Consider the following 15,772-nt stretch of genomic DNA (forward strand, 5'->3'; position numbering starts at 1 on the left):
CCGTAAGAGAAAACACAAGAGCACACACTGGAAATTTCTAAATTACCTTAGCTTGACTAGAATTGACTCCTAGGCCAGACGCATACAGAAATCCAAGAGCCTAGAAATAAAATAAAGTTTGTCAGCATACCCTTTGAAAAATCAAGGATCAGTTTTCCTGGAATACATAGGCATAAAGACTCAAAGATGCAAAGAGTATGCCAAGCTCTACCTTCAGTTTGGTAGTGCCTCTATCTATGTTCTTCCCTGCCCCTTTCAAAGTATGAAGTTTCTAAATTACTCAGTTGTTTAGGATGCTAACAAATTACTGTTTCATCAGAATTCAGATGAGGAAATCGAACGCAAGGAACAAACTACTAATTCCCTGAATGTCAAGTATAGATCCAAAGGTCCTAAAGAGTGAAAGTATCCCAGTTTAAAGTTTATTATCCCAATTGAAGACAAGCAGTATCTGTCAGGTTATTTGTGTACCAGTTTGCCTCATACACCAGTGTAAACATGCATGAACCACAGCCTTGTCTAGAGGGCTTGTACTGTTTGATTCACAGATCCTGTGAATTTACAGTTTTGCATCTGTTCTGCCACAGGATAGTTGCAACTGTGACTATAAACAGTCAGAATGCACTGAGCTGTTTGGCTGAGGTTCTTCCAGAAGTTATTTTTGTTCTCAAGATTTACATAGTTATTGCTCTACCTATCACACCTGTTACAGCTGGTGGCTCAGAACAGAAACTAGTAGCACAGAAAACAGTATATATATATAAAGACGTCTATATTTCACAGTGCTCTAGCACTATTCTAGGCAATCTGAAAGCAAACACAAAAATTATGTCATGCAGACAGTATTGAAACTCTAGACCAATAAAAGTCAAGGTCATCATTGAGAGATAAAGTCTCTATAGAAAACATGTTCCTGCTTTCTATGGTAAATCCGTATTCTACCATTAAACAGGGAACAGCTGGTAGCCAAAGAGATAAGAGAAAATTAATAGTTCCTTAAGAAGCTGACACTTCCAAAACAAGAGAGAACTAAACAATAAGTATATGCAGATACTGAGACATTAAAATCAAAACCACCCATATTTTATGACACATTGTAACAGTAAGTATGAACCATTCTATGTTCAAAGGCACAGGGACAAAGCAATCCAGTAATAATCTAATTTACTAATAATCTATTTACTAATCCAGTAAATAGCTGTCAAGATTCCTAGGAGTTATTTCCTAGATTATAAATTGGTGTGTATATCTGCCCATCTCAGATTAAATTGCAAATGAAAAGGCACAACATTGCACAAAAACCACATAAAAAGTACACAGTTTCAGAAGGTTTGTCGGCTGCAGTCACCTGTATCTACCTGTTTTTTGACTTATACATCTAATGTAGTCAGTCATGTAACAGGAAAGAAATTAAATTAAAAGACCACCACCATCCCATATTACCAGTAGTTAAACATTTTTTCAAAACTCAAAGAGAAGATATGTTTGTGTTTACTTTGAGGGTGCAGGAGCCATCTAAAAAAGCACCTTAGAATAAGTACAATCTATAAAGAATTTGTAAACCTACAGAAACACCTGTAGAATCTAAGGATATACATACCATTTGTCCTTTAGGAGAACCTTCTTCTGTTAGTTTTTCAAATAGTTCTTTTGATGACTGGATGTTCTGCTTCAAGTAATCCCCAAACAACAAAGCATAAGACACTTTCTCCATGGCCTTGGTATGATTCATGTCAGCTGCTTTCAGAAGATACTGATACGCTCTTAAGAGAAAACAGTTTCTTTGTCAACTTGAAGCAAAGAAGCAGATTCCATTCATAAACCTGAAGATTCTGGAGAGGTGTTTTGTTTCTCTGTTTTAGCCTTTATTTTCTAAAAGCGCATCTACCTACAGTCATTTCTTCCAGCCTCAAATCATCAACATAAGCAACAACTCATGATTTAGTTAATGGACAAGCTGAATTTTAATGTTCACTCTATTCCATAAGCAAAGCAGTATGCATTTCCTCCCGTCTAACATATACAAGAAATTTAAGGTCAAATGCTACATTTTAAATTCTAGCAACAATTTTAAGTTCTGTGCTAGGTATCCAGTAGAACCACTCCCGTAACAGTCTCGTAGATCACATTAGAAAGAAGCAGCCTGAAAAAGACTATGGAGTCTCTCTGATTTGAGTACAAAACCACTCCAGTGAAAACACCAAGCTTTGGGCCCAAGACAACTGCATACGTGATCAATTTTGTGATGAAGTCATGCTAACAATGAGGAGGCTCTCTGGAAGCTCCTCTTTCTGTTTCAGTCTCAGAACTTAAGGTAGCCCTTCAAAGTAATTTCACAACAGCCGGTTTCACAGCAATTAAAAACCCCTTAACCTTAAACATGCCTGCTTCAGCTTGTTCTCAGAGATCTCTGACAGCACTCGAAGATTTTTATTTACCTCTCCTCTTTTCTACTCTCAGCCTTGTCCTTGTTCTTTAGGACAGAGGCATACATGATTCCTCACAGAACTTCATCTTCTAAGAAAGTGTAAGGTGTACAAGAGAACTAACACCTAATATTGTTTTACAACTCTTACACTATTTTATACTAAAAAATACTACTCAGAATCCAACAGATATTGTCTCCCTTTGTCTTTGCCAAGGTGCAGACAACTTTAGATGTGCCTCACTTTCTCTGACACAAAGTAGAAATGCACTCCTTTATTTCCACAAACAAATTTGAAATAGTAGTAAGTCCTCACATATTAGTTGGCAGAAGTCACCACTTACTAAGAAGTTATCAACATGAGTAAGATCTAAATTAACCTAGCCATTCTAAATCATACTGGTAAAGCCACAGCTACTTAATCCGTAATTGGATCCATACAGAAGAGAAAGTAGAGACAAGAATGAATAGTACACTAATTTCTTGTTATCTGTTTTTGTCTACAAGCATTACCCTCTTCCTTCTAACAACATTCATTATCAGAATTTTAATGATTTGTTGAGCTTAAGTTTAATACTATTTTTATGGTGACCAAAACCATCAGAAAGCAGGAGATAAAACAGAGCAGGACAAGAATTGCCAATTTTCCCCACATTGTTTTTGAAGCGGAATGAGAACCAGACTGTAAGAAACATCTGAAAAAGGACAATTACCTCATATCATGTTCTCACTTTTTCTCCTGGGCAGTTGCCATGTAAAACTGGGACTAGAGAACTGCAGCGTCATCTTGTATTAAGTCAATGTTTTGATGACACCCACTCTTCAGAAATTAATCATACACAATTTTTACTGCATTCAAAGGAATGCAGGCATACATTTTTCTAAATACCCTGAATTTACTATTTATTTTCTATCACTGTATAGTTTGATGTTGAATCCAATAAAGCTTGAAATCTCAGGGCAGCTCATTCAAGTTGTTTTTGAGTTAAAGGAGAGTGACCAGCCATATCATCCTTCTCCTGTGGGGGTGGATGAGGTATACTTACACTTTCTTCTGAGCCTTTTTACTGCTTTCATTAAGAATTTTCATTCCAATCTGATAAACATCCTCAGCTTCTTGCATCTGCCTTCTCTTATTAGACTGCTCTTCAGCTAAAAAAAAAAATATACATTAAGAGCTCCAATTATACCACTCAAGACTATCCTCTCAAAATTCTTATTGGTTCTAAAGGGTAAATACAGCCAGAAACATGTTTTTGAAGACCAATAAACAAAGTGATTACAAAAAGCTGTCTAATGGATGTGTTGGATATATTAATAGATACTTTCTTCTTGTGGGATGTCTCTCATGTACAAGTTTGCTGATAAAATTCATTTCATTCATTGCTCAAAAGCAAGCCGTGCAGGTTCCTCCTTCAGAAGGACATTTCCTAGAGAAGGGTTGCTTTTGTACAACAAATGATTAAGTATAATGGGCAACTGTCAAACCCCTACCCTCCTACAGCCTCAGGAACAGAGTTTTATAGATGCTTTCACTGCAAGATTTCCTAATCAGCTCTGGGAAGTGGCATTTGCATTAAAACTTCTTCCATCATGAAAACTTTGCCTTCGTAACTACTTGTTTATCATGGTATAAAGTGGCCAGGGACTTCTACAACCTGAAATAAGGAGTGTTAAGAGGACCGAAAATACTACCTTAAAAAAGTATTCCTTGTACAAGAACAAGACAAAGGGTTGCTTACATTCACAGAAGCCCCACTTTTGATCTTTCTTGTAATCATAGGTTGTTGCACACCAAAGCCTGCCATCTTCCCTCCCATCGGCAGTGCACTCTGCATATTCCTTCTCCATAAACAAAAACGGAAAGTGGCAAGGTTCACCATCTGCAGTGCCTCCAATAGCTGTCAAAACTGAAAGTACACACCCAGCAATTAGACTACTCTCCTTTATGCCCAAATTGAAATCATGTATTACAACATACAGAAAAGTGCTCCTATGTTGGTTTTAATTTCTATGAGCTACAATTAATCAAGTTTCAGTAAAATTTCTAATTTACAAAAGCTTGAAAAAGCAGTTTTTCTAAATAGCACATGAAAAATATAGTTCTTAGTTTAAATTATGAAATGAAGCAGAAGGTATGTAGTTCCTTATGTTCTTAGTTCTAAGCAAAGAAATTATTGTTTTGATTGGAGAAGGCAAATCTCAGTTACATTAGGGCCTACCAAAATAAACAGTCTTTCCTTGCACTTTCTCTTCTCTGCAAAAGACCTTGTAATGCACCCTTGAAGTGCATTACAGAGCACATTCATTTTAGCACCAGGGTTGGACACAATCATGACAGAGCACCACACATCACGAAATGCTCTTCTGAAAGTACTGGAATGTCTGCAGGGAGTACACTTGAACATACAACTATATGAAAATACTTAAGAGAAATCACTACGATGTAGATGAAAAGATTCTCATCACTATGAATCTGGTAATTTTCTACTCTTGGAAATACTTAGATTAAAAGCATTATTTCATTTTGCCAGTATATTTAGTTGCATTCAAAATAGCTTTGAACAGCACAATTTATAATTTCTCCTGCACTAGAACTTCAAAGGTTACTGATTACAATATCACAATATTTTAAAATAAAATCAATCTTTTATGAAGACTAAGAATTCTCTGGGTTTTGAAGATGGGATTATTTCAACTGGACATTTACGAAAGTTTTCCTCTTTCACTAAGCTAAATCCAACAGTTGGGTTCATCTTCATTTGAAAACATTTGTAAAATCATGCAATTGACAATGTCAATTATACAGTTTTTTCAAGTTAACTTTGTAATTTTTGTAATTATAGGGAAAACTAGTTCTTTTTTTGAGGGTCTATAATTGAAAGGCCTAAAGACTATACTAGTTTAAATATTTCGTGCTCATTTTCTGAAGCAAAAAGAACAGTCTTCAGGTATAGCTGGACCTGTTCAAATTTCTCTCCATAACTGGATGCCTTGGCAGAGGTTTCACCACATCACTCCAAGTTAATTGTATCACAAGAGGAAAACTGTTATTTTCAGTAACTTCATTCAAAAATAATGTGTTAAGATGCAACTAGCCTGGAATAGTTTCAGACATCTGTTAACTACAGAGTAGTATACAAACTCCTGCTAAGGGTTCATGTAACTACAACTTATGGGACCTCTTATGACTGTAATTTGAACAAGCTCCAGGTCCGGGATTTTAACACTACTCAAGAACTCAAGGTTTTACTTGTATTGTTCTGTACCTTGTCTCCAGTGTGGAAAGCAGTTTTATGCAGTGCTCTGCATGAGATTTAGCTGCATACTAAAGTTATGAAACTCTGCCCCAATGCTCCCCTTTGCACTTTTTAAAATTCTAAATTCAACCATAATGCTGTTTCTGCTCCCAGATAGTAACAAAGACTAACCCCAAGAGCAACACAGCAAGACAATCACAGGTTAAAATGCTCACCACAGTTATTTATGTAAGAGAATCATAAATACGAAGTGAGGCAAACAATTTACCCAGAGGATAAATTAGCTTTTGTCAAACCAAGTGCTCCAGAAGCAATTTACTTCTTTACTATCTCTGAATAAAATAAGTGGTATTTCATTATATTTTGTCCTAATTTACTTATGTCTCGTTTCATACTTTATGCCACAGGACGCCCAAATATAAATTACTTATAAGTATTGGCAGTATTACTGTAAGATTCTTCCAAACAGGAAAATGAATGCAACAGGAATTACCAGCTCTGTATAAACTTGTGAGCAGTTTTCAGCAAAAATTTTTAGTATGGAACTTTAATAAAACCCTAGAACACAAAATAGCAGTAACTAAAAAAACACCATTTTCCTTACACATAGTCTCCTCACTCATCAGAAGAGAGCAGGACAACTTTCTAAAAAAGTTAAAAGCTTTACTAGCACTAATTCTAAATTACTGATTTTTTAATATCCATATCCTACAAAATATATATGGAAACATGAAGAATATACTTTTTTCCCCACACAGTCACATGACCATACACAGTAGCTAAACTGTTTTTAGAAAAGCTTTAATGTCCCTTAATGCAGCTCTGTCACCAGTAGCTTATCTGGGGGTGTAACATCTGTACCTCAGACAGATGCTCACCTGAAGAGTTTGTCAGTAAAGCTGTCTTTTAGCGCTGTTTTCTCCTGACAGAAAACAAGTACTTTCCTTTCAGAATTGCTTTTTTTAATGAAAAATCCCTCCATTCACATTGCTTATTTAATTCATAAGATGTTCCAAGAACTGTGCAAGACTTAAATTTATGGTTTTTGAAAGTCACTTGCAGTACGTTGATAGGTATAGTTAAAAATCTTAGCTGCCAAGAAGCCAGTCATCTGGATATATTTTTGTATGAGATTAAAAGTACCTTAAAATTTACTTTTGAAATAGACTGCACTGACTAAATATGGTGCTTAGCTCACTGTTTTGTGGCAGAAAGATATTTAGTGGATTTTATATACCTTTTTCCTGTACAACACAGCATCAAAAGCAATTGTTAAGCCTATTACTGAGTTTTCACAAACTGATACTAGTTCTGCTCTAATAAGGAAACAGCTTATTAGAAAACAGTCAGTACATTACTGAGCTCATTTAGTAGCTCCTGCTTTCTTTTGACATTTCAATCTGAGTCGAGAAGACAAATACCATTAGTGCCACGTAACTGTATTTTCAGTAATATTGAAGATTTCGTTTTCATGGACAAGTGAAAAGTCTGCTGCGTAGGTTAAGGTACTCAACTGTGCCATCTAGTTATCTACTACTAACTACAAATCAAAAAATCATGAAATTATGTGGTAAAAATGCCACATTAGAATTTCCTGGGAATTAAGGCCCATGACATAAGGTTTTACCTATATTTAAAAACTTCATGAAGTTTACATGCAATTTAGATGCTGCCGAGACTCCCAGTGCTGTTCTAGGAAGCTTGTCTTTAGATTATTATTTATTCCTTTTCTGTCAACTGACTCACCAGGCAAACAGTCAGGGGATTGAAAAAGACTGATGTAAATTTCTCTCTGTATTGCCGGTGTACATACACGGAGCACAGGATCTGTACTTGACTTCTATTTGAAGAAATCAGGGCTTTCTTTATTTGATAGTTAAAGCCTTCCAGCAAGATGGAAACAATAAGAAAAATGAAAAATTCTTTCAAATGCATCTGAAAAGAACTACTCAAGATTTCAATTCCAATACATTTTGATGCTACTTTCTAAAGAAAAAGGGAGAAATTACCATTCCATTACAGAAACGTTAAGACACTAGTTATTCCATATGTTCAAAATTACTGTTTGTGTTCCCCACATGCTGGAGTTACTCAGATGCATCCTTGTTGTCACTTGCTCAAAAGTCTGTGAGCAGTTACCTGGACTCTGTATTCCTGCTTCTTCCAAATCCTTATTTAACAGATTTGACATTTCTAGAGAGTTTAACTCTTCCAGTGAATTCTCTTTTTCCTCTTCTCGACTGTGAAAGTTCTCGTCATTCTCTGATTGAGAGTCTGATTTCCCAGATTCAAGGAAGATCTGACCTGCTACCACCCGAGTTCCTGCAGAATGATCCTTTACCTGGTCCTCCGCAGACAAAGTCTGAAGGAAAGCAGCCACATAATTTAGAAGATTAGAAATTGAGAAGCAGCAGCTGGCTAAACACTCATTTATAAACTTCTTAACAGATATGGTTAATTAACTTAAACAGAATCAAAAGTAAGCTAAGCTACCTCTATCAGCTCTCATTGCCTCTATCCCTTTCAGGTCTGAAAACAAATGTTTCAAACTTGTAACACCATATTAATTTCTCTGATGCACAGAAGAAATTAATGAGACAGCAAGAGCTACAGAAAAGCTTAAAACCTAAAATCAAATTATTGTTCTGAATTTCAGACCTTTGCTCTCACTCCACAGGTAAAAGAGAATGACTAGAAACTTATCTGCTCACCTTTGACTCCAGTGATTCATCTTGATTTCCTTCTTCATCTAGAAGATACAATGTAAGTCAGTAAAATGCTTTTCCATGAGTAACTATCTCAAAAATAAAACTTTTAGTCACAATATTGTACTGTGGTACTGAAATATTCTAGTGTACTAAGTCAACTAATGCACTTCAGAAAAACCTTATTAGTGTGATGAGGAGAAATCAAATGTTTCACAGGTGATCCTCTTAAATTATGCAAACACAACTGTGCGTTCCATAGTGAAAAAAAGTGTGGTTTTTCTAAACCCAAATCACAGTCTGAATGGTTCCAGTCCAATTAAACTACTTAAAAACGTGTGCATCAAGTGAAAAAGGTCTGTGGAACATAAGGTTTTTAGTCACCTAATCAGCTTTAGTATGAACAGCTTCAGTTGTGACCAGAAAGTTATATTAACACCCCCATACTTGTAATTAAACATTGTCTTTTATAGAATGCCAATTCATTCCACCTGACCAGCATATTCAAACCTTTGAACAGCGGTTTCTCTTCAAAATTGTGAGGAATTTTGTCTTTAAGATACTCTTCAAGAGATGCAAGTCTTGTTTAACTGTCATCTTTTTTGTCTAAAAGCTATATGATATTTGATTAGAAAGACTGGAAAGAGAAGAAATTGTAAAAAAGAAAGGCTAACAGGCAGACATCTAAAAGAACACAAGTGAAAAGGCAAGGATAATCAGAAAAGCTTATTTATGACAGCTTTACCATTGTTTTTCAGAATTGTTTCTGCAACAACTGTTTTGTTCCTTTAACTAAAATGGGCTACTCACTGTGCTTCAAACAACTTGGTCTGTGCTATCATTTTGATGGGAAGCCTCTAAAATTAGCATCACTGAGATGTGACTGTTGACAGTTACCACCTCATTTCAGCAAACCCCCCTACATTTGAAAGAAAATGCTACAGGCCTCCCTCTCTCTGGTACACAACTCACTTACATTGAAATAAAAGCTCAAACCATAAACAGACCACTTAGCAAAGCTGCCACTAACTCCTCCCACATTTAGAAATCCCTCTTTCTGAGGCTCTGAGGTGCATAATGCCCTGTACCAGTGGCAAAGCAATGACAGTCTGGAGGCCTGCACTGTGACTAGAAAAAGTGTCTAAACTCATAGAAGTTAATGCCCCGTCCATGAGATACATTTCATATGTTACAGTTAGCTATGAAAAACTATCTGCACAAACACTTCAACAGTTTTATAGAACTCTGCTGACTCCTGTAAGCATTTAGCAGCAAACAAAACTTGCATAATTTTCATTCTCATGCAAGTAATGTGACTTAGCAGAGATAAACCATCTCTGAACGACAAATTCCAAACATGACACTTCATCAGTTCATGTTTTGAAGCCTACTACCATAACCCTTGCAATGAAAGGCTTTATCTTGGAAATCACTTTCTGGAATCTAGATGCCATATTGTTACTTGAAATGTAACTTTTGATTGGAACAAGTACAAAGATGATGGAGAATTCAACCTTAAGCTGTAACAGCATAATAGAAATTAAGAAAAAATGCTGAGACTTAAAAGTGAAGCTGCAAAACTATGGTAATAAGATGATTGAGAGTATAACTGAGACATATAAATAACAGCCTGTTGAGGACGGTGAAGAGGATGTAAAGCTCAAAGAGTTTGACTGCCAACAGACATGGAATTAAAAAGGATCTAGAACAGTTGATGTGGGTAAACAGCTGTACTCTACAGGTCCAAACACGAAAATGTGTAGACAACTTCAGAAAAACTTGTGGAGACAGCAAAGAGCACTCCAGATGAAACAGACCCTGCAAGGAGCAACCAAGACAACATAAGAACAAACACCAATTTGGAAAAAAACCATTATGATGCATAAGGAATAAACAAGGGTAGCTGCATTTTTGGCAGAGACCTCGGGGCTTAGCAGCTTGAGGAATCTAACAGATAAGGGTGATTGTAGTAAGTCAAAAGAACTTCTACCACTGAACTTCGACACTCCAGATCATGACATGACAATTGGTCTTTAAATTCAGTAAAAGTACACATACATTTAGGTTACTTGCTGGTGTTTCTATATTCAAACTACAAAAGAAGTTGGAATTTACCACATTTCCCACATATTACATTCTATTATCCTAAATAATTTTGACCTAAGACCACACACCAGCTTTAAACTTCAGAACTTGTCAGGACATCCAGACATGCTTCTGGAGAGTGGGAAAACTAAGACAGGGTAACCTACCCAGTAGCTTGTATGCTCCTTGTAATATACACAGAGCACTTATAAAGTACCTTCTATTACAGTAGGAAACATTATGTTTATTTTTTTTGAACAGCTACACCAGCCAAGGTGATTGTTTTTGTCTGCACAAAACCAGCCTATATGCCTGACAGCTCTAGAGCTTTCTAATATTTCGGTAAAGGCTTCCCTAACTGATTTCAATCTGTGGCAAGTTGACTTTATATCAAAAGACCACACAAGACCAAATATAAATAGGTTATACTATCTGCGCACACATATGAAAGGACAGTTTTACTGTAACTTCATATGCAAAGCAGAAGGTTTACTAAATTGAAAGGCAAGAGACACCTGAGCAACATAAGTTAGAGCTCACAAAGTATTTGCTCTTCCTCCTTGAAAGTAAATAAACCTCTTTCATTTCTATTGCATCATTTAAATTCTCTGTGAAGGAACCAGCTTTGTACTGAGAAGTTGTACTCGAACAATTGTTTTCAAACAGTGGTTCCAAAATGCACTAAAGCAAAACCAAAATATTAATTTAACTTCTCTTAGCTCTGAGACTACTTTCTAAGGTAGGCAGATGAGGTTGCAGTGGTAATGAATAGTGTGACTAGAAGAGGGATAACTTACAGCCTTGTTGTTTCATGGAACTGCTGACCAATATGCACCCACTACTTATATCTCTGAAACAGTTAAAAAAACTGTTCTGAAAGTGTTAATGAAAAGTCTGTGGAAGGTCACAGTTGGGCCTAAGAACAGTTTATTAGTCAAGGCTGAGCTATTGAACAAAGTCACAGATGTTATGTTTGTGCACCTGCTTCAGAGATTAAAGCTGATAGTTTAGCTTGTTTTTCCACACTTCAATAAAAAAGAGTAACTTACTTTTTTTTTTTTATTATTTGGATCTGTTACCAAGGCTGTCTAATTCTATAAACCTCTTCTAAGAGGGCCAAGTGGAAATTAATCTCAACATCTGTTAAACAAGTTAGGGAGATGCAATGATATATTAAAAGGAAAAGGTAGGCAAAAATACTTGTGGCTTAAGTGGGCAGCTGACAACATTGTACAGAATACTTCACTTACAAACAGTGCTGAGATGTAGACATTGCTGGGTGCTCCCATGCCCAGCTAGGACTCTAAAGCACTTCACAGAGCTAAAATCTTATTTCAACCATCCGCCACTTCATGTATAATTAAAATCAGCTTTAAAAAGTACTCATTTTTCCTCAATCAGAAAGGCCAGTGTTCAAGCATGCTACGTAAATATAGCAAAAGTACTCTGGCAGCCTATGTTAGAGAAAAAGATCCCACCATTTTGTGAGAATTACTGTTTTCAAGAGAGCACTAAGGAGAGAAGGGTAGAAACCAAAAGAGCTATGCAGTGTGATTCAGCAATAACATCATTAGCTTGAGTGAGTTCAACAGTTCCAAAGTTTTGCTGTATTAGAAGATCAACTGACATCCCATAAAGCTAAAGGGCTGCTACTACCAGAGAAAAAATACCACTAGTTTCAATGTTAAAATGATCACTCCCAGCCAGGAAGTAGCCAAAAAATTCAGAAAGCGAAACAGTCTCCCACAGTGCTGATGAATCCCTAACTGATTACTGTAGTCAGTTTCCTTCTAGTTTTTGCCAAGCTCTTCAAGGCTCAAACACTATGACAACAAAGCAACTAGTGGGATTCTGCTGAGAGCAGGGATCTCCCACGTGGAGCGTGCACACCTCAGGGAGTATGTCAGACAACGTGCAGGGGCTGCAGGAACAAAATACCTTTCATACTGTCAATACATAAAACTTTTCTTAATACTGTGGTCATTCCACCTTTGTTTCATTATTTTTTCATTTGTGTTTTTGTGCATGCTTTATGATGTACATATGTTAGGACCAGAATACATCAATGTTTAACTTACAAAAAATACATGTAAAATGCATGCTCAAAAATCTTTCTATGGAGAGAGGTGCATGAACAGAAATGGTTTGGCAGTGACTGCTTTAGAGCATCCTTGAGAGATTTTCTGTGGTATTTTTGGCAATTTCTTTCAATGTTGCTTTTGCGCAATTAACTAGATAGACATTGAAAAGGAATGCAAACTCTGTTTATCCAGTTCTTGCAGGAAAAAAGGAAATCTTAAGAAAAAAAATACCTGAGACTGCTTTTCATCAATTTTTGACTGTTATATTCAGCACAGAAACAGACTCGATAGCATAGATACTATTCCCATTACACAAAGTTTTAAAACATGCAGTGAGTTAAGTAAAATCCTTAAGTGGCACCTACTCAGCAAGAATAGTTCCAAAGTATCCTTGGCAGCAAGTAAATTGTTCCCAGCTACGATCTGTGCAGCATAGTCATTTTAGTGCAACTAGAAGATTGAGATATAGGTCAAGCCTCATCCTGAATAAAAAACTTTTTTCCAGTGTCCTTGCAACTGCTGGCTACCTAGTTACAGAACTTACTCTCCAGCAGTTCCTCGGCAGGAACTGAGATTCCCAATCAAGCAACAAGGTAAATAGTTTAGGGAATGTTTTTCAGTCAGTTAAGTAAAACCAGAAAGGTCAGGGAAAACCACTGAGCTCTGTCTTACGGAAGAATAGGTTCTGAGGTTCCCTACAGGTAAATGCTGAAGTTAGCCATGGAACATGTAGGATAGTCAGAGGAAGCATCACTTACTCTCTTCAAGCAGAATGAGAACATTTCTACCTCTTAGTCTGTGAACAAGAGGAAACAATACTGGCAATCACAAAAAAAAAAAATTAAAGGGATTTTTTCAATGTTCTCAATGAGTGATCAACAGGGGAAGGCCATCACTGCTGCGACGAGCAGAAGACAGCCAGTTTTGTCTGGAGAACACACACACGCTTAGCATTTTTTAGCTGATTTTGGAAATGCTTCTTAATATCTTTCCCCAGTCCCAATTTTAAACTCCTTCATAATCTGCAGTAATATCATATGTTTAGAAAAAATACAGTGCCCATTTCTTTAGGCCTGAATTTTCTCGTATTCACCTCAAGTTTTCAATAAATTGATTTAAACTAATACATATTTAAAATACCCACTACTAAAAAAATATCCTCACTAAAAACTCCTCCTAAAGTCAGGAAATGTAAAACTTGAACCATTTTTACTCATTCTTCTTAAAACCCCTCCCAGATTACTGTTTCCAGACCACACATTAGAAACAAATAAGCATTCAAGGAAGCATTTAATACACAGTCCCAAGGTTTATACCAGTCTCTCCTACAGAAAGACATACTGTGGGAAATCAAAGCATGAAGTGAGGACAACTTTCTTTCAGAATGATTCTTGTCAAAAACTGGAGCAAGAAAGGTATTCCTCTCATAGATTTCTGCCAAAGATGGACTCAGAACACCCTCTCCTAATTAGTTGTGGATATCAATGAACAGCTTGGCATCACAGTAGCAATTTAAATTTGTAAACAGCTCCTACACCTACATTCATGTACTGTGCTTTCTTCAGCTTGCTAAATGTATTAGTTCAATCAACTCTAAGCATATTGTTTATACAGGCTGAATTAAACTACCAGAACTTCATACTCACAAATAATTTTGTGATAGTGGACAAACAGTCAAGACAGAAGAGCTGTGTGGTAGTACAGCCACTGCAGCACACTTGACCAGCCCTTGTCACCTAACTTCCATGTATACAACAGATGATTCATCTGACATTCACAGCCTCATCTCACCTTAGCTTTTTCTTTATACACACTATAAATGAGAGCACATAATTCAAAAGCTTGGCTACATCTCTGTGGTTTAACAGAAATTGCATGTATCTTTTCTGTAACTTGGAAAGTGGCCTGCTGGCTTATAAAGTGACCTACAGAGCTCATATAATCTGAAGTAAAGTAATATTACTTTAAATTTAAGTAATATTACTTTAAATTTCAACTTCCTACTTCATATAGAAAAATGACCCCCAAACTACTGAACTTACCGATACTGAAAACGTCTAGTTACTTTCCTGAAATAGTGTAAAAGCAAATCCCCAGTAGCATCGCATATGGCTGTCGTTAAGGTAGTGGCTTCTCGCTTTATAAATAAATACATTGCACATCCCCCCCCACCAGGCCATGGTGGAAAGAAGGATGTGGGAGGTAGAAACCCCAGGAAAGGAAGTAGATGACAACATATGAGAAGCACACAAACCCCGAAATGCATAACAACAAAACAGGGATAGGAAAAAAGCATGGGGACCTAATGCAGGATGCATAAGTATTCTCTATATATCGAGATGAGAAAGCCATTCTGATAAGGCTGAAAGCAGCATTATCAGGGCCTCGGGGAGAAAATCCGTTCTAGGGAGAAAAAACGCCTCACTTCGCTTTTAAGCGGTGCAAGCAATCCAAAGTGGGCTCCTAACGAGCTGTTTAAAGGTAGGCACCGCACTGAGCAATGTGTCCTCCCCTATCAGGCCTACGGAGCAGCCTCGGTGAGGCAAAGCTCAAGCAGCTGACAGGAGCCCCGCTCCCGGCCTCCCCTCCGCTCCGCCGCCTCAGCGCCCCGGCGAGGTCGGCGCTGCCCCCACGCACCCCAAAGCCCCAGCGAGAGCACCGGGTCGCCTCCCCCGCTCTCACCGCCTCCGTGCCTCGCTACAGGCGCCAGGACTCGCAGAGATACCTCGGCGCCCTCCTCCCCCGCCGCAGGCCCCGGGGGGCGATGCCGCCGCAGCGCTCGGGCCCAGGGGGGCGTAGGGAGGCGGGGCCGCAGTACTCACCGGCCGCGGGAAGCGCTCCGGCCGCGGGAAGCGCTCCGGCCCAGAACGCGGCCAGGCACAGCACCAAAGCCAGCCAGAGCGCCCACCGCCCCATCCCGCTGGGCTCTGAGGGGCCGCACCGAGCGCCCCCGACTCCGGCTCCCTCGCCCCGCCCGCCGCGCCGCCGCCACCAATCGACTGCCGCGCTGACGGCCGACTACGGGCCGCTGGCAGCAGCACACGCAACCCCGGGGAACGGCTTGCGCTACATGGCCCGCTCCGATTGGCTCGGCGGAGGCCTGGCTCGCCCGCCACGCCCTCCCGTTCGCAAATAGCGCCTCACGTGTGCCAGCCAGAGCCTCTGCGCGAGCGCTTCCTTCCGAAGCGGCTCCATCCATTGGCTCGTGCGCCGTTC

The 15,772-nt window shown here is 38.3% G+C and overlaps 1 protein-coding gene across 1 annotated transcript in view; it reads right to left on the minus strand.

The window, feature by feature from the left end:
- SEL1L (SEL1L adaptor subunit of SYVN1 ubiquitin ligase) overlaps positions 1-15,533 on the minus strand; it is a 36,422-nt gene extending 20,889 nt beyond the window's left edge. The window contains exons 1-7 of the mRNA XM_082284490.1: positions 15,379-15,533; positions 8,397-8,434; positions 7,825-8,047; positions 4,168-4,335; positions 3,472-3,577; positions 1,601-1,763; positions 47-100 (exon numbers count right to left, since the gene is read on the minus strand). Of these exons, the coding sequence (XP_082140616.1) occupies positions 47-100; positions 1,601-1,763; positions 3,472-3,577; positions 4,168-4,335; positions 7,825-8,047; positions 8,397-8,434; positions 15,379-15,472 (846 nt within the window). The 5' untranslated portion in view covers positions 15,473-15,533. The remainder of the gene's footprint in view (positions 1-46; positions 101-1,600; positions 1,764-3,471; positions 3,578-4,167; positions 4,336-7,824; positions 8,048-8,396; positions 8,435-15,378) is intronic.
- Between the last annotated feature and the right edge of the window lie 239 nt (positions 15,534-15,772).

The sequence above is a fragment of the Coloeus monedula genome (genome assembly GCF_965178545.1).
Source record: "Coloeus monedula genome assembly, chromosome: 6".
NCBI lineage: Eukaryota > Metazoa > Chordata > Aves > Passeriformes > Corvidae > Coloeus > Coloeus monedula.